The sequence below is a fragment of the Aythya marila genome, assembly GCF_965140915.1.
Source record: "Aythya marila genome assembly, chromosome: 15".
Taxonomy (NCBI): Eukaryota; Metazoa; Chordata; class Aves; order Anseriformes; family Anatidae; genus Aythya; species Aythya marila.
Genome location: NC_139056.1, coordinates 6,365,649 through 6,393,537, shown reverse-complemented (window position 1 = coordinate 6,393,537; position 27,889 = coordinate 6,365,649). Strand labels below are relative to the sequence as shown.

Below are 27,889 nucleotides of genomic sequence, written 5' to 3'. Positions count from 1 at the left end.
ACTATTATGGAACTCTTGGACACTGTTGTCAGTTCTAAAATACTTTTAAAAGCAACTGCTTGAAGTCATCATGCAATTATATTTACAGTAAACGTGTAAACCTGTGCATCTCCGTATCTATGCATGCACATGTTACAGATTATATATGTGTACATACCTTTATCCCCACACTCAGCATTTCTCAAAATGTGTTTCACTTTGTTATCTCTGCTGAGTCTGACGGGCAAACGTACAGATCTGTGTTAAGGCTTGTAATGCTGATGGCTCTTTGGCAGCTTCAGATGAACTTTTTTAAGCTTTCAGTACAAATTGGTTCAATTTAGGTCAACAGTGATCAGAGAAATAGCCAAGAGGGCCAATTCCAATGGCAGTGGGGGAAGGACTGAGTAAAGTTTACTTTTTGCATTAAAGTTATTACATTAATCTGTCCTTCATGGAATCTCATGGACATGGGCCATGCTCGTTAACAAAGCTCACCACAACACTCAGTGCACAATACTGAGTCTTTTGAAAGGGCAAAGCAAAAAAAAAACACCATTAGACAAACAAACAAAAAAATCCTAATGTTTTGATTTCTTTAGGCATATTGCAAGACAACTTAGAACACTTGTTTTTCCAAATATCTGCTAAATCACTTTAGACAGAAGAAGTCCAGCAATTGAGATACATTAGCAAACAACGCTCAAGTTGAATCTCCCTCTGCTTCTAGACATAGCACTGACTTTCCGAGTTTCTAAGCGTTTAATTTGGGACAGTTCCATTAAGGCTTTACTTAGTGATTTACTTTTGGAGTAGGCTTTATCCCCAATTACCCCTCATTTACTTGGGCTGCAAAAGGGGAAGAACCAAGTTGTGTTTGGCTTCATGGCCTGCTTCCTCGTTAACTGCTATTACCTGACCCCAAATCCCTTGCAAATAACATCCTGACATTTGGAGTAAAGTTGCACGGATATGTTTAATGGGCAATTCATTATGATAGCTTTTGCCATATAGATTTAAAAAGAGGAGGGAAACTGCTTCTTTCACCAATTTTTCACCCTTCCTGCTGTATGTAAATAGATTAATGGCAACGTGACAGTCATGAGTCCTTACAAGTTTTAAGTACTTACAGAAGCCTGTGGTCCCTGCACTGCTGCCAACCATTCCATTTGGACCGGGACCGATGGCATTTTTTTTTTCCCCTTACCCATTCCCACCTGTTCACAGTCCAGACTGCTTCCAGGAGCAGTGTGTGTGAATGAGCTTGTGACTTGAGAAAAATTTCCTGCGAGAAGGTGCTCCAGCTCTGACAGCAGGAGACAGCACCGAGGAACATCCTTTGGTCGTGGACGAGAATGGGAAAATGACAGCAGAAAATTAATGGCAGAAGAACTCCCCTCATAGCTTGGACTGTGCTGCACCCACAGTATAGGTCAAAGAGTGCTCTACAGAAGATGGAGGTTAAGTGGAAATGGGGAGGGTAAAGGAGAAACAAAATGGTTCTGAGAGCAAGGGGAGAACAGATGACTTTGTCTGGAATAAAAATTTCCTGCTGAGGAGAGGAAAGGAAGAGCTGCGTTCAGCCTGCTCCAGTTAGGTGAGTTGTTCTGAGTGTAGAAAGACAGCAAGATGGATCAGCAGGGTCATTTTAGCACACTGTCCTCTTCTTCCTGAGCAATAGAGGAGACAACAATCTGGAAAGAAGGGTAATTCCAGTAAGCAGCCAAGCTCCCAGGTTTTCTCTGAAATCCCAGGAATTTTTGAACCTGGGTTCTACTGAGAAAGCGGATGATCTCACCGGATAAGGTTTGGGCAGACCCAGAACTGCCCTGGGAAGAGTTTTCAAATGAACAGGGTGTTGGGCAGGGTGCTCTGAAGGCTCCTGCTGCATTTATGGTGTCTCATCCAAACCCAGCAGGTACCTAATCCCTAATTAATCCCTAATTCAGATTGACTGTGTTTCTTGGGGAAATTTGTTCAGACTATGCAGATCTTATTTGTGAAGTAATTCAGAAATATCCTTATTGTACAAGGAAAGCGGGAGGATTAACTGATAATTGTAAGACACTACAGAAGTGCTAAACATTATTAATGGCTCCCAAGTTTTCTTCTTTTGGAAACAGTGGCCATTTCTTCCCATAATGTTTTAAACAGTTGCTGCTCAAGGAGCTTAGACTGCAAATTCCTGGCCTGTGGTTTGTCCATAAATCATAGACCTGGAGCCTGCCCAACACACTCTCGATAGTCTCAGCAGGAAGTCTGGACGAAAGCAAACTCTTCTCAATCTGGCCCAGTGAACTACTTTATGGGCCGGTCCAGTTTCAAGGTCCTGAGCCAGACGTGAGAGGGATCCTGTCCAAGTTTAAAAGCACGAGGTCTCGGGAATGTCCTTTCAAACTGGATTTCGCTGTCTATAAATATTTTCCATCTTCTGCCCTAGAGGATAGAGGTTTGACTCAGCTGAAGAGACTGGGCAGAGCAGCAGAGGAGGCCACGCTGTTTATCACCAGAAGTCTGTCAGCACATAAAGCTTAACTTGTAGAAAAAAAATACAAGAAGGACCCAATCCACACTCAAAGCCACTTCTGAACAAAACAATGTTAAACTGCTGCCTGTCCAAAGGCCCAGGAGAAATCAAAGAACAAAGTTTTCTGTACGTAGCGGGGTTCAGCACTGTTTACAGCCAGGAACTCAAGTAAGCTGCATGAGGTTGTTCCAGTTTGGAGATCCCAAATTCCATCCCATGGGGAGGTCTGGGGGAGCAGATGCAGAAGCATGGGACAACCAGCCTGTGCTGATGGCTTTCGAACACAATTCTAACGTGCTGCACACTCCTGGAACTCATGTTTTGCCTCAACATGCTGGAAAAATTAGGGATCTCTGCTCTCACTTCAGGAAGAGCAAAGGCTGGATGGAAACTGGTTAGCAATACAGTGCTTTGAGGATAACTTCAGACCTAAGTGGAGAAGGTGGCAGCTGGAAAAGCACAACTCAGCCACCACAAACAGCACTGAAGTTCTGGTGCAGCATCCATACAGGCTTTCTCTACTTGCACAGCATGTTTTGACATTGTGTAGAAAGAGAAAAACCTTACCTGTCGTGTTTGAAACAACTCGTCCTTTACACTGCTCTTTTACCAAAAAACCTCTGCTGTGTTCCGTGCAAAGGCTCTTTCAGAGCCAGTCATCTACAGACCAGCTCTCAAGCAACCTGCCTGCATTCCTGTCAGCATGTCAGTTTGTGTTCATCAACACGATGCCTCTACATCTCCCTTCTCCACTAGGATCATTGTTAGCTGTGTATAGAAACTTCATACAGCAGCAATCTCTGCAGATCTTGAGTAAAAGGGAAAGCCGAGACTAAGAGGCGAGAACCTACAGAGGCTTCTGGTGCATAGAAATGTGAAACTTAGACAAAGCACCAGAAAAAGCAGCATGATCAGGTACATGTATGTAGGATTTGGGTCAACGCACCCTCCCCATCCTGCTGCTACCGCTCCTTCCTGCATACAGAGCCCCAGGACTGTCACCACCTTTCAGCATGTTCGATGGGCACAGTCACAAAGGATTAGTTTACACTCCAATAACAGAAATATTGTTTGATCTTTTAGTCATAAATCTGTCATGGCAAAAAATTAGCACCTCAAGGGCTGCTGGGATTCCCAGAGGACTCCCAGGACTGGAGAGGTTAAAGACATCTCAGATGCTTCACGACCATCTTGGAGTAAGCATCCTCTGCTTCTGACTGCATCAGATTTTGTAAGCTAACATTCAGCTCAGGTGCTCTATCAACAGACACTATTTTTAGCCATCGTATCAGTGAGCACCAGGTGACCATCCTGCAGGCTGATGCACTCACCTGCAGTATGTTAGCCCGAGAGAACCACAGGTTTTCATTCTTCACTGTTCATGAAACACGCTGCACTGCAAAGGTCTAGCTATGGAGCCACACCATATCGCTCCTTTCATGTGCCCTACATTGCATCAGAGCTTTGTACAATACCCAGTATTTTTTCCTGTGTATTTACACCGATTTTGATGGCAAAGGATCTTAAATCTGCTTAGAAGAGAAGAATATTGTCTAGTCTACAAAGCACACAGCTGAACTTCACCTGTGTTGTCTACTTCCAGAAGCAAAGCCTTGTGTGTTTACCTGTGCCACCTTTGCTGCTGGCTTCCAGTCTGGACAATTTCAGGGTATTTATTGCATGATCAAGGAACTCCAGCAAATCAAAAGGCAAGATGCCATCTAGGTCTTACCAGGAACAGAGGCACGACCCGCAGCCTCTAGCTGAGCAGTACAGCTTCCAGGGATGTAGAAGGTGGCTCCTTGTTCTCAATGCCCCTTAAACTGTCACATTAATTCCATTTTTATTCAGATGCAGAAGAAGAATTTCAGGCAACATTAATAAAACACCTAAAATGACACCTCATGCAGCAGACCCTTTTCATTCCTCTTTGCACAGCCAGGCTTCCTTTTGCTTACTGAGCTCATGGTGTTCAGGGAAAGAGCTGGAGGTTATCCTGTCCAGCACAGCCTCCCAACATTTAACCAAATCCAGTTTCAGAATCTTAATCTGGCAATTTAAGGATAAGGTAAACAAATGTCACAGCTGCCTCGTGGCACCAGCTGAGAAAAGAATTCTTGTAAACCAATTTACATGGTGTAAACCTGATGCACAGAGGGAAATCTCAAGTGGTATTTTCTAACAGAATTCAAGGGTGGAGATTCTCCTGTTTTCCTTCCACACTCTGCTACAACCTACTGTTTTCACAGCCCTCTCTACCCACCACTGTCCAGTACCCAGTGCTCTGAAGAACAAAGCCTCATCTGACAAGAGAAGAAACACGAAATCACCTTCTGGAAGGCACAAAGACCAACAAAGTAAGAGGAAAAGAGAAGAGTGGAGCGATTTGGAAAAGAGGAATTTATTCATCATAAAGGTCAGCAAGACATGCAATTTATCCCAGAGAAGAGACAAGAACCCTAGAGACTTTCCAGAAGGCCGTACACTGGAAAGCTGTGCTCCACACACTGGAATACTGTTTCCCAGTTGCTTCTTTTTCTCTAAAGCGAGACAAGGATGAACTTGATTATTCAGCAGCTCAGTGATCTTTTCTTCCATGGGAATGTACTGACACGTTCCACCAACAGGATCTGTCTGCTAATGGCAGCAATCTATCTCCATGCCACCTAAGTTCTCCTGCCTGGTCAGAAGTTTCTTCACAAATTAATGGATTTTGCCAGGGCTTGTTCAGAGCACAATGGTGCACAAGAAATCGTTCTTCAGTGGATGGGGATATACTCAGAGAGCTAACTGGGACTCCACAGACCTAACTGGGACTCTTGCTGTTTTGGGAAAGGACATATCTAGAAACAGTGTGAAGCAAGGTTCTCTAGGCTTGTGTCAGAAATTTAAGCATATCGTTTTAGCAGCAATCTCTGGATTTTGCTCTCACTAAGAACACTGCACTTTGAACAGGATGATGACATGATGTAGTAACTACAACTGGCTCCTGCCCAGGCAGTGATGGTTGGAAGTCCCCTGCATTCTCCCTAGCCACCTGCCAGGTGAGCCCCTCACTGAACAGTGCCTGCAAGCAGATGCTGCAATAGCTGACAGAGCAACTGCACTTGAGGAAAGAGATATCAGCACAGAGTTCATCCTTCAGTTTTCCAGGGCTCAGTTTTTCTCCAGGATTTTTGTGAGGAGTTCGTTCAGCCGGCTCACCATTGGTCTGGGATCTTCGTTCAGTCCTGCTGCTATCATGGCATTCTCATAAATCTGAGAAAGAGAGGAACACATTAAATAAGCAGCAGGAGCGAGGTGAATGAGAGCTGGGGAGGAAATGAATGTCACACTCCAGGAGTTGCATGCTGACAACAAGCATGTCTTCTAGGCAGCCTGGTAGGAAAACACATTGGCCACAAGCAGCAGAAATACACAGAATGGGAAACACAGAAGAATGAATCCAGCCTGCTAAAAGGGCTCCACCCTGCTCCCTGCCACACACAGTCTGCAAGCTGGCTCTGGGGAGGATGGTGGTGCCTTTGCAGGCCTGGCTCTCACCTGATCAAGTAACATCTGGGCCAGATCAGGCTGGCTGTCCTTCAGCTCGTTAAGCTTCTTAATCAGAGCATGCCTGTAAGAGTAAGAGAGATCCATACTAAGATTTAGCTTTTTTGGACATTTTTTTTTTTTTTCCTCCAGAATAAGCATCTAAGCCAAGGCAGGACACAAAATGTTCTAACTAAAGGCCAAGACAGCTCCACTTTTCTTGCTCCTGTTCCAGGGGCTTCCCTCTTCTCTCCCATCCTGACCCTATAACCCCCACAATCCTCAGAGGGCTGGACACAGTGTGGGTGGGTGGCTCATGTCCACCACACCATGCAGCCACACAGATCGAGGCACTGTAGCGCACGCTGCACTTAATGGGGAGAGTTCTGCTAACCTAGGGGCTTTAAGTTGCCTTCTCTCTGCTTCCACCCCAGCAGGAATGCAGTGCTTAGCACTGGTATTGCCACCCCTTACCCTGTGTTGATCTCTAGGGTGGGCTGCAGAAGCTGGGCACGCTCCTCTTGGGTCTTGGCCAGCTGCTGCATGCGAAGGAAGTGTCGGGCAGCCCCCATCTCGAGCACAGTGATCATGGCAGGGTGGGTGTCCAGCCGTGTAGTCACCTGGGGCAAAAACAGCAATCAGTGCTGAGATGGAAACACACAATTCAGAGGTGGGTGAGGTTAAAGGACTCAGTCACCAAGCCTCTGCACAACTTGTCCCCACCCCAGAGGAGCTGCCTAAGCAGGCAGGAGAGCTGGGGTCCCGACCGGCCCTACATAACCTAAAGTAGGGCCTGGTAAAATGGGCTTTGCTCATTACACATTAAGTGGTTCTTCCCATTGCCACAGTGACCACCCAAATGACAAATACCAGCATTCACACCATTTACAGACAGGATGCACAGAAAATGATTTTTCTCATAAAGTCCAAAGTAAAGTCTGTGGCAGGAGACCTCCAGTCAACCAGTGCCTTTACTTCCTAGGCTATGATCTCCGTGGATCTTCTGTACTCAGTCACCCAGGCACAGAACACCTACCTTAACATCAGTGACTCGAGAGCCTAAGACATTTCTCATCCAGGCCATCAAATCCCCAGCCTCTCTCTCTGTCAGACGTTCTGCAGCTAGCAGAAGAAAAAGGGCACATCTAATCAGTGGACAGCGATCTTTACTCCTGATTTCAGTCCATTTCACACTTTCATTTGCTTGCTATATTGTGAAAATGGGAATGCAGCACCACTCAGCACACCCTCCGTGCATCCCCTCATCCCAGACCACGACATGCCCGCAGAGGGCAGGCTCTTTCCCTGCCAATGCCTGCCTCCCTCTGTCATGGCACCAGGTGTGTGTCTGTTTTTAAAGCTCCATGTATGACATACCATCTGCTTAAATTAGCAAATGTCTTAAACTTTGATCTACAGCAGCATGTGCGACGAAAGGGATCTGCAAGAAGTACAAGCTGCCTCCGCCCGTGAGAACTGCAGGATGGAAAGGAGCGCTCTTGCTCACAGACTCAGGAACTGCAAGAGTGCTGGAAGAGGCACACCCAGGGCGGCAGGACTGCATGCAGCAGGAAGGGCCAGGGGGACCTCACGATACCTGGGCGACTCTCCTCAAAATTCTCTTCCTTATAGTGATCAACAACAATGTCCGTCTCCACCGAGATCAGCTTCTTCTTGTCAAACTCCCGAAGGTGCAAGAGTGTCAGCTCATCAAATTGCTCATAGCAGAACAGGACCTGTGCCAAAAAAGCAGACAATAACACGTTGTTACCACGGATGGCAGGGCTGCAGCTGGACAAGTTCTTCCCCAGCAAGTGAAGCTGGGAACCAGCACTGACTCCAGTCCTGAAAGGGCCACCTGCCTGCAGAGGACTCCTACAACAACGCTGTTACCAGCACTGCACAGCAACTCCTAGGCTCCTGCTCCAGGGTTCAAAGGCACTTAACAGATGTCAGAACCAGCAGAAACATCTAGATATCTGCACAAGCACTAACCCGCCTGCACAGGGTGCTACACTGCTCTGCTCAACTCCAAGATCTAGCTGAGCCCTGGGCTCTGATGCAGTGTCCTGAGCACAGCACACTGCTCACCTACCTCCATGTCCTTCTTCTTCATGGCCTCAAAGTACGGGGAGTGCTCGGCCAGGTGCCGGTTGGGTGCACACAGGTAGTAGATGTTTCTGCTCCCTGCCTTCATGCGGGAGGCGTACTCGGTCAGGCTGGTCAGCTGGCCTGCAGGCAAGGCAGATGATTCGTAACGCAGCAGCTTCGCAATGTCCTCCTGAAAGAAACGTGTTCTTGTGAGCTGGAGGCAAGCCACTATAGCTCTACTTGATCACTCCCAGTTCCAGGACCTCTATTTGCAATGGGCAGGCTTGTTTGCACTTTGTACTTCTGCAAAAGGGCTCAGAGGATTCCGGGTCCCACCTTTCCTGCTCCAGATATTATGGAATGACCTAGACGGGATGTAGGCCAAGCTCTCCTGGAAGTGGGAATCCAGCCTGAAGACAACAGCAGGGGTAAAGCCCTACTTTACCGCCTGCTGTAGTTCACATTCTATCAGTGAGGGCTGACAACAAGTGTGGGTACAGAGACTCTGCAGTGTCCTGAACTAGAGTGGGCAACAGCACCCAGTCAGAAAACACCAGTTAGGGCAAGGTGCACTAGAGCATCTGTAGGTCGTCAGACCCAGAACAAGAGTTAGAGGTATGTAAGATCCAGAGAAGCAGCAATGCCCCTCATTCCAGGTCATAGCAGGACTCTTTCCCATGCTCTTTCCCATCAGCTGCAGTGTATCAGGACTGCTGGTACCTTAACATCCTGCTCTGCTATCGTGACAATCCCCTCTCTCATGAATACTCCATAGTCCTCAAAGAATTTGGCATATTTCTCAGGGTCCTTCTTGCTCTGGTCAATGAAGAACTTTATCAATCTCTTCTGCAAAACATCTCGGAGTTTCCTGCAGCAAGAACAAGCCTTTTTAAAGACAGCTGCTAGACCAAGACAAAAGAACATCTCCCCATGCAGTGTTTCAGTGATGTGTTTGGAAACAAGAGGAAAAAGAAGAAACTCTAGGGCCACTGTCTCCTTTTCCCCAAGGCTCTGCATTTGTTCTTTGTACCTCAGTCAAGAGAAGTCAAGAGCTGGAGAGATAGCCAGGGCTGCTGTACAAACACAAGGCTGAAGCTCAAATCTTCAATAACTTCAGTGACACTGCAGTACCTAACCAACTGTGCACAGGACACTCATCGCACTCCCACAGCTACCCCTAAACACAGGGAGGAAGCAGCTCTAGAAGGGTTACACTGGGAGGACTCCTTTCTGACGGCCTCAAAATCCAGTGAAGCAGCAGGGTTATTCTGATGACTACAGTGGAGCTCAAAGCATTTTAGCAGCCGCTGAATGCCAGTTAGCCATTAAACCTAACAAGGTAACAGCAGAACCAAAATGCATTAAGAGCCTGCTCTTATCCTTGTGTATCAAGTTCCAGTGGTAGATGTTCAAGAGGCAGGCATGAAGCACAAAAATTAAGATCCAGGGGCATTTTATTTTATTTTATTTTTTTGAGGAGACTGGCCTGTTGGTGGTCAGCTTCCCTAGGCTTCAGAACCAAATGAAAACCCTGCTGGCTGGCACTCAGCTTTTGACAAGTATCTGTGAGAGCACAGCAGAGCTTTGAAGGAATTCTGGAGACAACAGTTACAAGATGCTGTTTCAAGGCCTACATGGTGACTCTAAGGTAGGAACCAGCTTCCTAGCACTGCCTGTTTGATTTTGTTTTCCAAACCACCTGGTGGTGGAGATCAGACGCTTTAAATAGCGAATCCACTCTTACTGCTATTGACCAGAGGTACCAAAAGGCAGCCTAGGGCACAAATTGCACATGGCCAAGGAGGAAACAGCAGATTGTATGACAGCACACTGATTACACATCTTAAGATGTGTCCAACATGGCTGCGAAACTTTACACTCCGTGTTCACTTTACAGACCAAAGAAATTCTCAAGCATGGGAACGCTGCAGCTTGCTTACATCCACACCCCTCTGACTACCCCACAAAGCCCCCTCCTCAACCAGCAAGAAGCCACACGAGCCTCAGCCTCTTACCTGATAAGGGCACTTTCTTGCAGAAGCTCCCTGCTGAGGTTCAGAGGTATATCCTCGCTGTCCACAACACCTGGAACACAGAGCGACCCTTGACCAGCGAGGCAGACACAGGAGCCAGGCTCAGGAAGCAGCCCCTCCCCTAGCCCCCTTGGTAGCCACGTTGCACAGCCCACTGCTCCTGCTCCCAGCACACACCTCTGAGGAAGCGCAGCCATTTAGGCAGGATGTCGGCAGCCTTGGTTTGGATGAGAATTTTGCGGCTGTAGAGGGCGACGCTGGAACCCAGTTCCCTGCTGATGTCGAACATGGATGGTTTCTGCAGGAACAAGAGACAAAGGTAACACCCACCAGCACTGCGCAGGGTGCCCGACCATCAGCTGCACACAGCAATCTGCTCAGCAGCACCAGCTGCCCAGGTCATACTGCGGTCACCTTTACCAGCACTGAGTCCAGCAGGAGCTGAAATCTTGGCTGTCTTCCCTAGGGACCTACCTGAGCCTCCTCCAACCCCTCTCATGGCCCAGTACACCCACCATTATCCTGTAGCACCCAACCCACTGCAGAGCTGCCACGCTGGATGCTCCTCCTCGCAATTCTGCCTAAGGAGCAGTCCCTTTCTCTCCTCCTCAGAGGAACTGGGCAGATGTCCCACTGCACGTACTTGCTCAGGCACATAGAAGATGCTGCGGATGTTGAGGGGAGCGTCGGTCTTGTAGTGCAGGACATAGCGGGGCTTGTCGTAAGCCTGAGCTATGAAGCGGTAGAACTCTTCATGCTGCCACTCACCGATGTCCTTGGGGTCCAGCATCCAGAGCGCCTGCGGAGGAGCAGGGAGATGAGTCCCCATCAGCCCTCATCACCTATGGCCTCACAGCACAAAGCTGCTCTTCCAGAGTTGTATTTTTCCCTCCAGGATGCCTGAGCGAGGAAACGCCGTCTTTCAAACAGACACACTCTCCTCTGCACAGCAGGAGGGCAGTGGGGTGTAGTAATATTCACACACTAACAAATTACTGCCACTCAGGTGACCTCTGGTCACCTTCCATGCAGGTACTCTTGTCCTGCAGCACATCTAAGGCAGATTTGTTCAGCCCAAAACAAAAGGGGTTTGGCTAACCTCTGTTACTTGACACGTGTCACTGGCCAAGAGCATCCCAGACAATTACCACAGCTCAGCTGACTGGCAGTCCTGGTCAAGCATCTCGGGGCTCAGACCAAGAAGCAAAAGAAAAGTGAAAGTTTAAGTGGGCCTATTCCAACCCACCTGTCCCCACGATAGGAGTCCCGTCCCACTGCAAGGTCTGCTGACTGCCTGTGAAGCAGGTCCTCCATTACCTGTTTTCTGCTTAAGTATTTTGGAGCATTTCAGGAGTTGCTTCGTGAACAAATCGGCCAGCTGTGCCTCGGCAGCACAGTTTCACACATCAACACATGAGTTAGTCATGAGCTCCAGACCATGTCTTTCCCTGTGGCCATGCTTTCCACCTGCTGCTGCTCTGAACCCCACAGGTGCCCAGCATTCTCTGGAGCACTTAGCCCAGTGCCCACACCACATTTACATTCTCAGTACCTCAACACGAGATTAGCATCTAGCAAAGATTTGGTTCTGCCTAGTTAACAAACACTGGGACCAATTAACAAACTCTTGTTTCCAGCTGGATGAAGACTACTGCACTTACAACTCTTTGCCACTTGAGCCCTAAATACTAAAATATTTAAGTACTTAAGTATTTAAGTAATATTTATGTACTAAAACATTTAAGTACATGGAGTGACAGGTGTGATCGACCACCCTGGGCAGTGCAGACATCCAGCCCACCCTCAACCTACCAGTCCAAGGGATTCAGGGCTCTGGCAACCCTGCTGTGCTTCTGTATTCCTTAAAGCTGCTTTTGCCTCAGAGCATTGTTACACAAGCAGCTTCCTTACATTTCCAGCACACGCAAGTGTCCTGGAGGGTTTGCAGGATCACAGGTAGGATTAGGGACTCAAGTGGGTACTAAGGTGCTTCATAGCAGCTGTTGGTAAGTAAAGTCCTGCTTTCCCAGAGTCTTACTTGTAGCTACAGCTATCACAGGCAGGATGGAAAAGCCTCTAATTCTATGCTGTCAGCTACATGGCAAGCATTCAAGATCTTATCTAGTAAAACCCACAGTAGGGATCTAACTACAGCTCTGTTTACAGTGAACTGATGTTGATGTGTGGAAAAATGGAAAAAAAGATCCCAGATAAAGAAGAGGCTTGAAACGGGAACATAGTGAGAATAAAGCTGTTGCCATATCCCAATGGAGAAAACACTTTCTGATATAAAGATAAAAGTACACGACTCCATTAAGCACATTTCACCCCTTGCTCTAGTACTGCTCTTCTCTAGGGAGTGTTTTCTATTGATTGTGAGGTAGGAAGACCAAACAGCTGTCTAAATTAAAAAACTAGAAATAGATTTAAGGGAAACAGCTAGAAAGCCTTTGGAGCAGAAACGCTATTATTGTAGGAATCCAAATAAATAACAGTCACTAATAACACCAATTGCAGAACATTAGGTAAATTAACATGATAAAATATTTAAGTACATCCTTGAAAGCTTGCACATTCGGTGCCAGTTCCCAGGAAAAAGCAAACACACACACACACACACACACACACACAGACACTCTGTACCTACTCTCTTAAGTGAGGAAGATTTAACCAACCATAAAATGAGATGCTGGAGGAAAAACAATTCATAGATTTTTATTTTAAAGATAACTACTTTCACCTAGGAGATTTCCTGCAACTGGGCCAGAACTTCTGACTAAGGTGGATCTGGCTGTATCATTTTAAGTGGTCAGAAAACATCAGTGTTTAAAAAAAATGCAATTAAATTAAAAAAAATAATTAAAAAGCAGTTAAAAAAATCAGACAGCGAGCTGAGACGCAACAAAACCCAGATGCCCACTGGCATTGGCTATCCCACAAGCAAAGGGCAAGAAGAACTGCAGCAAGAGGTGTCAGCACACTACTGATGTGAGCAAACCCTACACCACTAACATGTCACCTGGCTTAAACAGTTAGAAGTAGCATTAAAAGCACTGAGACAATCATTCTGATTAGGGAAGAATCCAGAAGATATCTGTAAATAAAAACTGCTTTGTCAACCTGCAGGCATTCCCTCCAACAAACACCAATAGGCAGTACCAGACATGATTTATGCCAGATTACCTCCTCTTGTTTTAATTAACTTGTCACTGAAGGGTCTGTGATATCCTGGACAATCCTTCCGTGACTGCCAGAGACAGCAGCAGCAGCTTTATTGTGCTCCTGTCTCCGGTGGAAGATTACAATGGTTCATCTCCACCAGCAACCTGCCTGTGGCCCTCCTGCTTACCTGCAACGTGTTAATTCGTCTCCCGTTGAGGTACAGCGGGAAGCTGATGAAGTTGCTGTATTTTGTCACCACCTCTGGAATGGAAAGAGGACATCAAAGAGTCATGTTTGTGAAAACAACAGAGTAAGAATTTCTTCAATAACAGCATGTAACGGGTGCCGCAGGAGAGCACGGACACTGTACATTCACCTCCCACTCGTGGGGAACCAACAGACTCCGTGCATCCCCTCAGTGGGTAGCAGCATTTCCCTCCTCTGCTCACCCTTGACACGGTCTTCATTGGCAAATTCCTTGCACTCTTCTTTGAGGTGTATAATAATCTTAGTCCCAGTTCTGACACCAGAAGCTTCTGCAATCTCGAACATTCCTGAGCTAGAATTAGAAACAGAAGCCATGTCAGCTTGTGCCTCACACACAGCCGTGACAAGACATGAAAATATGTAATTAAACTGACAGCATGCACAACACCTCAGCACCAAGAGGAAAAGGCAAAAAAATCTCAAATGTTTGAATGCTCTCTGTGCCTTCGAGAAGGCTCCCAGATAACACGTCTGTCTTCCTACGATACCCCAGACCCCTCTCTCTACAGACACCAGCAGCCTCTGCAGGAAAACTTCAAACAAACTTCAGCTTGCATAGGCCCAACATTCAGCCTCTCCCCTACATTTGACAATTCGGACTTGTGGGTCCATGCTCACACCTCCACTGGGCAGCAGTTCCTGGCTGCAGTGCAACGCAGCTGTGCCCTGGTGAAGGCAGCCTGTTCTGGGTGACCGCTCCTATTCTGCTGCTGAGTGAGTGCCACTGAGAGCACTGACGTAGCAGAGAGACAGGCCAGCCTTCAAAGTGTTCAGCAGTACAGACTGCAGCGCACAGCAGCTTGGCATCCCAAGACAGGCTGATGTCTCAGTTACAAGTTGTTTTTTTTTCAAGAATTTAAATAACTTGGTAACTAGAATCATAGAAATACTTCAGTTCTATGGGATTTTAATGGGATGCAGAGCTTCTCACCCCCAGGAGCTCCAATTTCAACAGGGTCCAGCACAGCACAGCTCTGCCATCACAAGTGTTTGCAGCTTGGAAGCAAGAAGCAAAGGCTGAGCGCACAGACCCAGCCCACAGAAGACACGTGCCTACAGAGCCACAGCACTGCACCAGCCCTGCCTACCAGGGGTGCCCTCGAGCAAAAAGCCAGGGAACTAGACCAAAGACAGCAAATTTCTCCCTCTAATCTGGAGTGCTGCTAAGAGAAATGCCTGCCAGCAGGGAAGGAACAGGAGAGGCAGGTACTGTCTTTGTCCACAACATGCCTGCTCTGACAAAGCAAGTTTGTCTGCGGTTGTTCACCCTGGCACATTTGGCCACGCTTTCTTGCTGTGTATAATCTGAGCAGGATCTAAACCAGTAAGCCCAGTCATGAAAGACCACACAAGCCCTGTCTTGCTCTGCTCAGCTTTCAGTTTGTGCCTGATCTGGATGCAGCCCCTGCACATTTCCACCCCTTTCTGCAGCCTTACCCGTCTGAGGACCAGTGGTAGCCCGGGCTCCCCGGCTCTGCAGACTGTGAGAACACCTCCACTTTATCAGCAACCATGAAGGCCGAGTAGAAACCCACTCCAAACTGGCCGATGATTTTACTGCTGGCTTCCGCTTGGCTCTGCAGAGCATCTAGAAATGCCTGGGGGAAAAAAGGAGGAGACATAAACCAGTGCATGAACTCTGGGACTGCTGTGGGGCTGCGACCTGTCCTGTGCACACTTATGAAGCCCTACAGCAGGCACCATGGGCCTGGCCGCTCAGCACCCACATCCCACACCTCTGTCAGCACTCAGGAGGGTGACTGAGGACAGGGTTTCTCCCTGAGGACATGGGTTTCTCCCGCAGGGAACATGCCTGTGGAAAAGGGGAGCATCACCCAGGGCAACACTCGCTGCAAGGAGCAGTAAAGGAGAACAAGGGCTCGGTCAATAAGGAGCAAGCAACCTCAGAGTAGTGACTTGGGAGAAAAAAAGGTAAATATGACAGTTTGCCAGCATGAGGACACAGCTGCTGCCCTCCCAGACGCAGTGTGAATGCCAAATGAGCATGTGCCCCTCCGTAACGATGGCCTGGGGAGGAAGGCACTGACTTTTGGGAGTGAGGGCAGGCAGGTGCAGCAGCATTACACACGGGGGCCATTAGTGCTGCTTCGGCACCACAGGCCTCCCTGGCACACAGCAGAGACCATTAAGAGGCAGAAGACTCCATAGGAAGGTTTCACCTTCCAAGAGGGGTGTATTTCACAGCTGGGCTGGGGGCCAAGGGAAGAGACAATGAGAAGTTACTGGGAGAACAAGAGAGACTGTAACTGGAGAAGGCTTCCTGAAGGGGAGGAAGGGGTAATGCCACAAGTTACCTTTGAGCCCGATCGAGCAATGGTACCAAGGTTAGAAACAAGCTCCTCCTGGGTCATCCCAATACCTGTGTCCTGAAAAAAAAAACAAACAGCAATAGCAGCTGAAATAGCAGTAGAGAACTGCTGTAGCAACCAGCACCCAAGCAGCTCCTACCTCTGCCCAGGGCTCTCACCCAGCCGCCGAGCAGTAAATGCCACAGCAGCAGGCTTCCAGCTGGGACTGCACCTGCACAGAGGCAGGGCAGCAGGCACAGAAGGGACACGGCTCTAAGGGGCAGCCCCAGCTGTCTTGTGGCTATAAGTTATTAAGAAGTTTAGAAACTCAAGCGTTAGATGGAGAGAAAACAGAAATGTGCCAAGACTGGCTGGCGTCTGCACCGCTAACACGACACAGTATGACAGTGCTGGAAGGAGATCTCGAGCCAGGTCACAGCCTCCCTGTGTGTGCACGAGGCAGCCTCTGCTCCTCAGCAAGCACACAGGGGAGCGAGGAGCAAGAGCAGCAGCTCATTTCCAGCCTGCAGGTAGGGAACTGATGCCCTCACCCCAGGAGTCAGAGTAGCAAATCCCTTAAATCTCAGGTAATGCAGACCCTTGGCTCCACGCTCTGCTTTCGCTGGTCTCCTTCTCCTGCCTGTTCTTTCCCATCCCCTCTCCCCCTCACATTGTGCTCTGCAGAACTTGAGCATGAAGCTGTCAGTGTCCAGAGCCACGAGTCTGAGAGCTGGGCACTGCAGTGCCCGCAGGAACAACCTAACCCCAGCTGCAAGCACAGCACCCAGGCCACCCTCAGTGCCCAGCCCAGGCTTTGAAGGCACGGCTTCGTCTTGTCCCCCGTTTATATAAGGATTCACACTCCTGCATGCAGAAAAACTCCCTGCTGCTAGCGCGTGCCCCTCAGGCAGCAAACCCTGCAGCCCCATCCAGAAAAGGCTGCGGCACAGCTCAGACTAGGCTGCAACTTCAGTCGTTGTCACAACACATTTGCACAACCCCAAGGCAGCATGGACAGCAAAACCCAGCTAGGAACGGCCGCATCCTCACACAGGACCCCAACAAAAACCTTTCCCACTCACAGCCAGCGTTCAGACTTGCTCCATGTGCACCTTCCAAAGAAGCCAAGTACAAGCTAGCGGCCTCTGCAATGCGACTTCTGAAAGGAAGGAGCCATTCCTCCTCCCAAAATCCAGCAGTTTCTTCTCTACCTGCCAGAAACATCCCGAGAAGCCACCCTGACAGGTTCTCTGAGCCACTCGGTGAGGTGGCAGCAGCGTGAAAATGATGCATGTGAAAGGTGATCCTTGCTCAGGGGAAGGACTCGGCTCTGCTCACGTACTTGTGCGTGCAGCTGTCAGAGCTGACAGCTCCCTGCGTGTCCCAGAGCGCGCTGACATGCTCCGAGTGCTGCCGGTGGCAATTCGGCTGGCTGGAGTCAGCAAAATGAGCTTGAGCAGAACCAACTGCTGCTAGGTGGCTCGGAGGTGGGATGCCACAGAGATTTCTGGCACAGCACGCTTCTACCACCCATGTGGGGCACTCGGTGGGCTCATTTACTAGAGAATAAGATGGCATTAAAAATACCTGTACCTATCTTTTGGTCTAGTATTTAACTCCACCGAATGATCAAACTGTGGTCAACTTGTGAGGTTGCTGAGTGAAGTGCCACGTGGACAAGATATTTTTCTGCATCCCCACAAGGCACAGCACAGCAACACCCTCCATGTGATTAAATACGGTAAGGCCAGTCACAGGCATCCTGGCTAAGCGGGAAGATGGCAGGTAAAAATCTCAACAGTGGGAGATGAAAAGCCAGGAGAAACAAACAGAGCATGGCAAAATCTCAGGAATCTGACATGGTCCCTTCCCCCAGGGAAGGAAAGGCCAGAAAAAAAAAAAAAAAAAAAATGTTAGATGTTTTCAGCATCTGGTTCAGGTTTCCTTCGTGCCAGACCCTGCACAGAACTCTTAACTCCTCTGATCCATGCCTATTTATAGCACAGCGTGTCATTCCCAAATTCCAGTATGTTAAAAAAAATATCCCTACCCTGTGAATATATTTGGCTATTGAATTCAGAGCTCCCTGCCAAACGTACTGCAAAATGCTTAAGGACAGTTCCTAGAGACCAGGTCGATGAGGGTGAATTGCAGCGAACAAAGAGAGCCCGGCTGCAAACACCGCCCGGCCACCGGCAGGGGAAGCAGAAAGCGTGCCCCGAGGTGGCCGACCCCAGGCCCTGCCTCAGCAGGCACCGCCAGGCAGCAAAAACCTGGGTGGATTCAGATGGGAACGCCACCGAGACTCCAACTGCTCCTGCACACGGGTGCTTTGGGCAGGAAGCACCCTGTGGTCCCACGGTGATTTACGAGCACTTTCTGTCGGCGATCAGCCAGCCTAGCTGCAAGGACTGCTGTTGCTTCACCACCAGCGCTGCGACTTCCCCTGCAGAGAGCTTCGAGCCCTCTCTTCATCCTACAGGAAAGTTTCTGCTAGCTGAGGGCAGCCACAGCAGAGCTTTTTGTGAAAGCACAAAGCCAACGGGACATGGGTCCTCCACAAACGAGGAGAAGTGAGGGATACGTTCAAAGTTCAAAGCACGCAACGCCACTCCACAGCTTCGCAGAGAAACCAACTGCTGTAAAGCGTGACACAGATCCAGGGCACTGACGCTTCGTTAGCTGGAGGCTGATTACAGAAGCCCTTCTGTTGCTCTGCTGAGTTATGATCTACTCACCTGGCCGAATTTCCCTTCTGGGACTTCTCAGGGTGCCCAGTTAACAGCCAGCCCCTGAGCCCTGAGCCATGCAGACCGGAGGCAGGAGCACTGCGGTCCCCTGCTGAACTACACATCTGAACAGAGCAACGCTTCCCCTGAAAACAACAGCAGCTGCACATTTGTTTTCAGCACTCTTCTCTTTTTACATGGAGACCTCCTAGGTACAAAGCGTGCTGTTGGACCGCACTGGACCTTTGTTCTTTCTCTGCACTTTGCTCCAACCCTCCTGGTGCGGGTGCTGGAGGCGTGCAGAGCCCACCCTGCGCAGCTACGGCTGGGTGACTGCCTGGCACGCAGCTTGGGGCTCCCACCACCACACACCTTCTGCTTGCTCAACAGCCCTGAGGACTTCTGTCGTCCTCGAAAGACGTAAATGAACACCTTTGGCCCCACTACCCATCTCATCAAATCAATCTTGCATTCTCATCAGACTTTTTAGTAAATTAGAAACAAACAGCACACAGTTACAGCAACAAATCTAGTTTAAGGTAACAAATTGCTTAGTTTAGCTGGTAAACAGGAACCTAGGTAAAGCATCATTATCTTTGCTCATTACCTGAGTCCAATTTAAGGTATTGCAGAGTCTTCTTACCCAAAACAATCCCTTAACTAAACAGTCTGCTGCCTTTGCCACAGCTGCATCTGAAAGAATGCTTGCAGCTAGATACGTGTTAGAGCTACCGTGCCTTTCCTTTTGCTTTGTGGCAAAACAAAGATAACATTGCAGTGCAAAATCTCTATGGGGCATCGGGGGAACATCGACTACCTTATAAAATAAGGACATGCTGCTTTCGCCAACTACCAAGATAATAAAATCCCCAAATATCAGATTAACAACTGTCCCCCCATTATTAAACGCCTTGCTTGAGGAAACTGAAAACCCACACGACCAGGACAAGGGCCACACCAGAGCAGCATTCTGGTTTAGAACCCATAATGAACGCATCTGCAGCAGCAATGAGGGGAGGAAACAGCACGCTAAAATTCATGCGTTCCAATAGAAGGTAACCTTGCCTAAGACACAGAATAAAGGCAGAGCCTGATGCTTTCTTTCCTTTCCAGTACCATCTATTCACATTATCACATTATCCGCAACAATGCTGGGCATCGCCACAGGCGCAGCCTCCACCCATCCAGGTCTCAACGCCTGCTGTTCATGAAATTACTTCCTTTTATCCACTGAGAATTTCCCATTTTTAAACATGATGTGCTCTTATTCTGGCATGAAGAGAAAGAAAACAAAAGATTCTGCGCTTCTTTCTCTAAGCCACAGATTATTTGAGATGCATTTCTATGTCTGACTCCCCGGCTTACTTGTTAAAGATGATGCAACGACTGGAAGCTCAACCCAGCCCTGCGATCAGAGGCACATTTCTGTAAGCTTCACTCCACCCGAGGCTTCCCCAGGCACAGAGAGCTTCACCCCACGTTTCTGTCCGTGCCAGCACCCTCAAGCCCAAGCGGCAGAAGGATGCTGCAATGCTGCACGCCTTCAGGATGCAGCATGGTGGCACAGGGTGGCTGCCAGGAGGAGACCCAGCACAGAGCAGGACCAGCTCTCCACCTGCACCACGCTCTGTTGGAGATGTGGGTGCACCTGCACTGACCTGCTGAAGTCCAGAAGACACCTCAGGTCCTGATCAGAGCCTCAGGACAGCTCAGTCCTTGCTGCAGACTGTTTATAGCTCAGAAGCCAGGAGAGATCTGCTCACTGATCCAGGGAGCTGTTGCATGGTGGAGTGAGTGCTGTTTGCAGGCATTTGATCTCCTCCCAGACACAGCAAACTTGTTATTTCGAGGCTTTGCAAACACTGCTTTTGGATGATTGCAAGGGCGAGAAGAAAGCCCAGCACAGGGCACCGAGCAGCCCAAAATCTAGCAACAATTACACCGCTACCCCTGTTAAAAGAGGAGGCATGCTCCCTCGTCCAGCAGCTCTGTGTGTGTGCTTCAGACAATTTCTCCTAAACCCTCCAGCCCCTCGGTTCACGTGAGCACAGGGTTATCAATCAGCAGGTGGAGCACTAGGGCAGGCGTGCGGCCACCCCAGAGCCCGGTGCCATCACCACGTATGGGTGCTGACACCAAGCTCTGTGGTCATGGGGCTTTGGGGTCTGCTCCCACCTCAGACACATCTGTACAGCCTCAGCAGACAGAATTTCTGATCTTTCCTCAAGGAAAACACACCCCTCACGTTTTCAAGAGGATTTTCTTAACAGATCTGACCCCGCAGGCTGCAGCTGCTACCAGATGGAGCTGCCCCAGACACAGAGCAAGGCAGTTTTCAGAGGGGTGGAGGAAACCACGGCGTCTGCTGAAACAACGGGGCTTTGGTGAAGGCACGAAGGCGGTGTAACCTGGTGGGCTGGGCAGCAAACTCCAACACTCACACACAGCGTTCCCCTCTGAGCAGGCACATTGGCAATGCTTAGGTAGCAGCCCCTGAACGAGGACTCAGTTCTCCCAGCAGAGAAGCAAGCAGAGCCGCCGTCACCTCACAGAGATGAACGTGGTCCTTCATGGGAACAGGATCATCCCTCCCCTGGGGACGTGCCTGTCAGAGGCCACCACACACCACAGCCCTGCCACTTCTCAGATGGTGAGGCACGAAGAGCTGCTGTGTGGTTTGGAACAGGAGAGGAGGCAAGATTCAGCGGACCCAGGGGCAGAGAGCAGCCTAAAGATCTGAGAACAAGGTCCTAGGGGTCAGCGTGAGAACAGGACCTTTCTAGAAAGAAACAGGGTGACCACTGCCAGAGGTGACACATGAGGGACCTGCTGATTCTGTTCCAGTGGGTCCTAGTGGGGACAAAACCCAAAACGTTGACTAAAAAATGTCCATCTCTGCCTCAATCACTGTGGGCAAGGTTTTTTTTGCACCTCTGCAGTCCTGAAAGGTAGGGAGATGTTCTGAGGCTTGCTCAAAGTAATCCTTAAATTCGGTACATTTCTTCAAGAGGTTATAAATAAACCTTTCACTGGAGGTAAGGAGCTTTAGGCACTGTTGAGAAGGCAAACCTATTAAAAGAGATTGGAGCAGCGCTGCTCTCTCTCCCTTCTCAGAGCACGGCACTGCTGCAGTTAGAGGCTCGCTCATTTAGTCGCATTAGAGACGCACAGGCAACCAGATAGGGGGTTATAAAAAGATAAATCCCTAAGAGCTCCAGTTGGGTGTGACGTCAAACGCACGCTATCTGCAAGGTGGGCAAACAGGTCTCTTAGCCAAAGTGCCACCGCTTCCACAGCCAAGGACAAGAAGGACAAGGCTGGATGGGGTCAGAGGCTGCGGGAAAAGGGAAAGAAAGAGCAAGGCAGGGGTGATACCCTGCTCGGGGCTAAGCGAGAGCTCATTAAGGAGTCAGTGTTACACAGCAGTCAGAAAAATGCAACAGTCAGGTGTGATAGGAAAAGCAAAGCCTCTGCATTACGATCCGAGGATCTTTGGGCTGGTAATCATGTTGCCCACTAATGATCGCCAGCTTCCCCATGGCAACTGCAGCCACTTGTTCTGCAGAGAAACAAGTGTAAAATAACTGAGCAGCCTCTAACATCAAGTGCTTTTGTCCACGTGAAAAATAGCAGACCGTGTGCTTTGCCTGTGCCACATCCCTCCGGGAACTGCTCTAGTCATCCCTCACGCCCATTGCCGTCTGCTTCATTCTCAGATCTCCCAAGAACAGGACGAAGTTATGCTCTCATAGATGATGTTGGTCCACAAGGAAAGTTTCCCGTTTGCCACCTCTGCATGAATATATTTGCCATGAAAGCACCAAAACTGAGCCTCAGCCTTCCATCCTGGACAATGGTCACCAACAAAAGCAATCGAAGTACAGACAGCAGCACCAGCTCCACCTGCCCTCACCACGCTGAGGCCCACAGGTGAACGTGCTTACAGATTTCCCCCATTCCTGCTAAGCATTTTGTCACCAGTAGTGAACTAGTAGGGAGCCAGGACTGCAGAAAGGAGGACAGGCAGGTGCCATGGTGCTGCCACAACCCACAGTCCCTCCTGTGCTTTAGGGCAGAGCTTCAGCTGGCCTTGGCCTGCTCTAGAGCACGAGGATGTGGAGATGATCGGCAGTGGGAAGCTCTGACCACCAGCCCAGGATCTCCCAGCAACCCAGGTGGGAGAGGTCTGCTGGCTCCCAGGCAACACAGACCTGAGGAGGGAAGAGAATTCCGACACAAAGGTCAGGATGAAACCAGACTCCCAACTTCACCACTGAGAAATATACACACAACCTAGGAGGCGCACTGAAAGGATACTGGGAGAAATGCTTCTGGTAGCTACTAAAAGGAGAGGGAGGAGCAACAAATTTTCCTGTTAGGGAAGTTTGGGACAGATGAATTGGTAGTTTCCCATCAAATCCTGATGTACCAGCGTCACGACCCAGAGCCCAGCTGAGTACAGAACAATTCTTCGGGCAGGTTTGGGAATCCAAGGGGCTGCACTGCCACTCAGCTCCCACCACTCCTGGCAAGGCCAGTGGTGAGAGCAGCAGGGAGGAACATTCTCCTGTTGCTAAAGGGAGGTACCTGGATAGTGATGGTTCCCTTTCCACCATCTGTCTGCAGGTGGATCTCCATCTCTGGCAAGGCTTTCCCTTCTGCCATCAGCCGGTGACGCAGTTTCTCCAGCGCATCGCTGCCATTGGAGATCAGCTCCCGGATAAATACCTGGGGAAGAGACAACCTGACACTGCAGCCTGGCCTTCTGCACTGCACGGGGCTCTCAGAGCCCAGGAGCTCATTGTCAACCCACAAACTAAATCCCAGCGTGCTACAAGAACTGCCTTTCCCCATTATCTGCCAGGAGAATGGTTTGTCTGAACTCACTAACAAAGCACAGAGCCTCTGAAGCCCACAGAGGAACCTTGGCCATACTTTTCAGATTTTCAAGGTGGCTTAGAAAAGACCATTCAAGAAAGGGTGGGATATGAATAGCACAGGATTTACTGTGAAACAGAGCAGGTATTCTTCCAGCTCAACGGCTGTGAATATAACCCTTGACAGAGACAGGACTTGGCTCACAGAAGTTCTGCCAGCGCTGGGGCAGGTGGCAGATGCCCTACCTCCTTTTCTGAGTACAAGGAACGGGCAACGATGTCCAGCAGTTTCTTCGTTTCAGCCTGAAACTCATGCTTGGAGGCCGCACCTGGAATCAAACCAGAAACACTTATTTAAGGTACTTCACCGGGGTCATAATGGGAAATCTGGCAAATCTGCATTCTTACCATGTACTTCAGCTTCCCAGGAGTGAGAGTGTGAAGTGAGACAGGACACAGGCAGTTGTGGCCTCCAAAGAGATGACAACAAGAGTGCCATTTACACACCTCTGTGTTGCAGCACGCTTTGCCAAGCAGATGCTTGGCCTCTGCACCTCCGCTCCTTGCATACAAACCTCAAGACAGGCACAGACTGCAGTGCCTGCACATTGGTCACCATGCCCAGGCTGCGGTCAGGTAGCCAGGAGGGAAAGAAGGAGCCCCTCCTCTTCACGTGTGGCCCCGTTTGATTCCCAGCCACCCTGTGAAGTGCCCCCGTGGCATACAGCCTGCCTTCCGTACCCTTCCTTGAGTCCACCTGCACGTGCCCAGCTCTAGGAGCTCTGCAGCCAGCTGGTTTCTCTCAGGCCAAACAACGCTCTGAGCCTTACACAGAAAAAGCCAGACTCAAACGTCTCTGTAGGGCTGGCAGGGCCAGCACATTTACACCTATTTATGCAAGTGGGTGGCTGTGCCCTGGAAGAGAATTTTCCTCAGAAAGACTAAAACGCCACAATACTTCAGCCGAGAGACCATCCTTGGCTTTTTAAAAACAGCATTTCTCCTGCTAGAGGCTTTAGAGAACCCTAAAGCCATAAAGGGAGAGCCACAGGTCACACACCCGCCAGGCCTGGCTGGTAAGCACCTACGTTCCCTGGGGACAGAGGCTCAGCTGGGGCATGGACAGCAGCAGGAGCAGTGCATCAACCCTACTGGGAGCTTCACAGCCTGGCAGTCACAGCAACACCTGCCAGGAAAGCCACAAGAGCACAGAGTTAGGATGCTATTTCTGTGCTCAAATAACTCATGCAGTTTTGCTCTAAAGCACCTCTCTCTGGAGATGTGCAAGGCAATTCATTCTAATCAAAGCGCTGACAACAGGATTCTCATTAGAGCTTCACGGTCCACAGCAATGTCCTGGGCAGAAGCTGTTTTGGGGACAAAAAGCCTCTTTTCAGGCAAAATCTAGTGCCTGTGAAGCCTCTACACATATGCCTGACAGTCAACTGCCTGGCTAAGCTCACAGATGCAACTTGTTCCCGCAGTCTTGATGGCCTCATTTCTTACTAAAGGCCATTCTAATTTGCACGCTCCAGTTTGGGGTGGGTGATGGTGCAACGCAGATTCAGCCTGCGATCTGCTGGCTAGGATGGGACAACCACAACCCACACCTCACCCCAGAGGGCTCACCCTGACGGTCAGGGCACAGCTACACCCAGCCAAGGCTTTGTCATTGTCCTGGCTCTGTCTGCAGCTCGAGAGTGCTGCACGAGACAGCAGTGTCCGTGCCTACCTTTGACGTTCTCTGTGTTGCTGATGATGGTGTGCAGGGGCTCCTCTTCCTTGCTCTCCGCTGTCTGCGTGCTGTATGTCCGGCCAGCAAAAACGCAGGTGGCAGGAACGCTGTGTCGGAGGCTCCAACAACGGGCTATTTCCCTTGGGAGGCATGCTGGGCCTCTTGCTAGAAGATACAATTCAGGACGTTTCAGTAAAAGACACAAGGATCAGCAGCAACAGGAGCCCTCTTTAAAGGCCCCGTTTCAGTAGTCCCGTGGGGAATGACACTGGCCAAGCAAGACCGAAGGTCCCTCGTGACACTTGCCATTCCCCTCCGGGAGGTTGCTGCCCCAGCCTGTCCCCTCTGAATTCGAAGTCTAGCCAGAATATGGCAACGTGTGACCTTCACAGTGAATTAACTGGTGAGGAAGAGGCATTCTGCTGCTTCCACTGGTGTTACCTTCTCTGGATGCTACACTAATGCATCAGGCACACCCCTCGGCACCAACATCCTTCTGCTCGCTTTCATCCCACCAGCAGCAACTTTACGAGCTCACTCCCCTACCTCCGAACAGCTCCAGCCAGCCCTGCTAGGCCCCTGTGAGCAGCTCCTTTGTGGCAGTAAATACCTGGCTGTCACAGCACAGGGACGACATCCTCCAGCCAAGCCAGCTCTGGGATAAGCAGCACGTGGAAGACGAGGGAGCCAGGGAGTGGCACAAGCCCCGTTAAGGACTAGGGTTCCCTTTCGCCCTCCTTCCAGCCCTCACCTCACGGTGCCCAGGTGAACTAAGCCTTCTCTCTGTGGGGAGATGAAACCAAAGCCAAACCTGGACACCTAAAAACTATTTACAGTGCTACAGAGCTCGTCCCAAAGCCAGTTGCTCGGTGCTATGTCTCAGGGGCAGCTCACACAGCCTGGGCCCCAGGGACAGCCCAGGGGGCACAGACCCACTGGTCCTGGGGACAGGGCTGGGGTGGCCTTCCCCGACCTCACAAGGAACACAGCTGAACCGGGCTGTTGTGGGGGACAGGTGACCAGGAGGGGAGGAAATGGATAAACAACAAAGGTGGCTGGAGGCAGTGACAAGCCCAGGCTTTTCTTACGACTCATTTTGTGCTCGTAGGCAGGGGAAGGAGGCAAGCTCCGAACCCTAGGGCTGCCAAAGGCATGCCTTCAGGGTGTCATTTGAAGGGGTACAAAAAAAAAACAAAACAACACCAACAGACAGAACTGGGAGCCATTTGCACGGTGAGTCCTCACAGAGCAACCGTGAGCGTTTTGGACACCGCTGGTTTGGTTTGGCCACACGCAGCCCTGGGGCACCGCTGACACGGGGACACTCAGCTCTCCTCCGCCTGCCCCAGCCTCATCACAGCCCTGGGCAACGCCGGCACCCGGCCCTTCTGGCCCAACCTCGCATCCTCCAGCTCGTCCGGGAGGTCTCGGGCTCTGTCCACAAGTAACTACAGCCCCTGCCCACCCACCGTGGCAGGCGCTAACAGCTCCTGCCCCAACAGCGGGCTCTGCCGCTCCAGCCTGGGCTCTCCCTCGTGGCAAGAGCTACGACTACGGGCAGCAGGGCCCCACAAGTGCCGGCTGCCTGCAGGACCCGCAGCCATTCACATTTTTTTGTCTATTCATTTTTTGCCTCCCTACCTCCACAGCACAACAAATTAATTATTTTAAAGGGCATTTTTCGATCCGTGCCACGTTTGGCCTCACCCCCCCTACCTAACAGCCCGTCCCGTGCCAGGCGGAGCCCCGGCCCCATTTCCAAACCGTTTTCGCCCCGTGCCGGGCCAGCAGGCGACAGCCTCCGGGCAGCCCCGGCCACAAACCCGCGACCCCCCCCTCACCGCGGCTACCGAGGAAGCCTCCCGGGACAAGCGGGGGAAGCGGCACCCCCGTGCCCCCCGCCCGGCCCCGGGGGCTGCTCCCGGCGGGGCCCCGCTCACCTGCGGCCCCCCGCGGCCCGGCCCCGTTCCCGAGCCCGTTCCCGGCCGCGGCTCGCAGCAGGGCCCCGAGGCGCCTCCCCCTCCGCGCCGCCGCCGCCGCCGCCATGCCGCCAGCTCCCGGTGCGGCGCGCGGCGATGGCGTCATGCGGCGGGCGTGACGTCATCCCCGAGGGGAATCCCCCCGAATTCCTCCCCCCGAATTCCCCCCCCACTCCCGGGATCCCCCCCACCCCCCCCCGGCCGCAGCTCCAGGCGCGGGGACAACGGGGCTGCCCCCCCCCCCCCCTCCCTCCCGGTACCTGCTGCGGCTCCCGGTGGAGGCCTCTTCGTGCTCAGCCCCGCAGCGCCTGCCCTAAAGGGGCCCGGGGGGAGCACCGGGGGTGACCCTCGGCTGCACGGAACGCGCGGGCAGCCCCTGAGTGCCGCTACCAGGGCGGCAGAAAGCAGAAAGCAGGGCTGGGGACACAGAGCAGGGCAGCAAGGTGCTGCTGCTGCTCAGCGTTCAGGCCTGAGCGCCGCCTTTCCCTCCGTTTCCAGCCATTTGTTCGCGAGGGTTTGGGCTCAGCCACCGTGAAGATCCTGCACCAGGCTCCAGCTCTTCTGCTGTGAAATCCTGTGGTCCTCAGGTGCTGCTCCTCACGGCCAGGACCACCCCCAGGAAACACCGGCAAGGCCCTGGAATAGCAGACGTCCGTCCAGACTTCAAACA

At 50.7% G+C, this 27,889-nt stretch overlaps 1 protein-coding gene across 1 annotated transcript; it reads right to left on the bottom strand.

Moving 5' to 3' along the window:
* Positions 1-4,891: 4,891 nt before the first annotated feature.
* On the bottom strand, positions 4,892-27,301 carry TRAP1 (TNF receptor associated protein 1). The gene is made up of 18 exons (XM_082772805.1): positions 27,181-27,301; positions 25,238-25,405; positions 23,752-23,834; positions 23,216-23,356; positions 15,906-15,977; positions 15,028-15,188; positions 13,773-13,882; positions 13,511-13,584; positions 10,805-10,960; positions 10,339-10,459; positions 10,144-10,213; positions 8,849-8,996; positions 8,133-8,318; positions 7,635-7,773; positions 7,074-7,159; positions 6,512-6,657; positions 6,050-6,122; positions 4,892-5,764 (listed from the first exon to the last, which is right to left on the bottom strand). The coding sequence occupies exons 1-18, from the start codon at positions 27,284-27,286 to the stop codon at positions 5,663-5,665; spliced, it is 2,142 nt and encodes a 713-aa protein (XP_082628931.1). The 5' UTR covers positions 27,287-27,301; the 3' UTR covers positions 4,892-5,662.
* Positions 27,302-27,889: the final 588 nt, after the last annotated feature.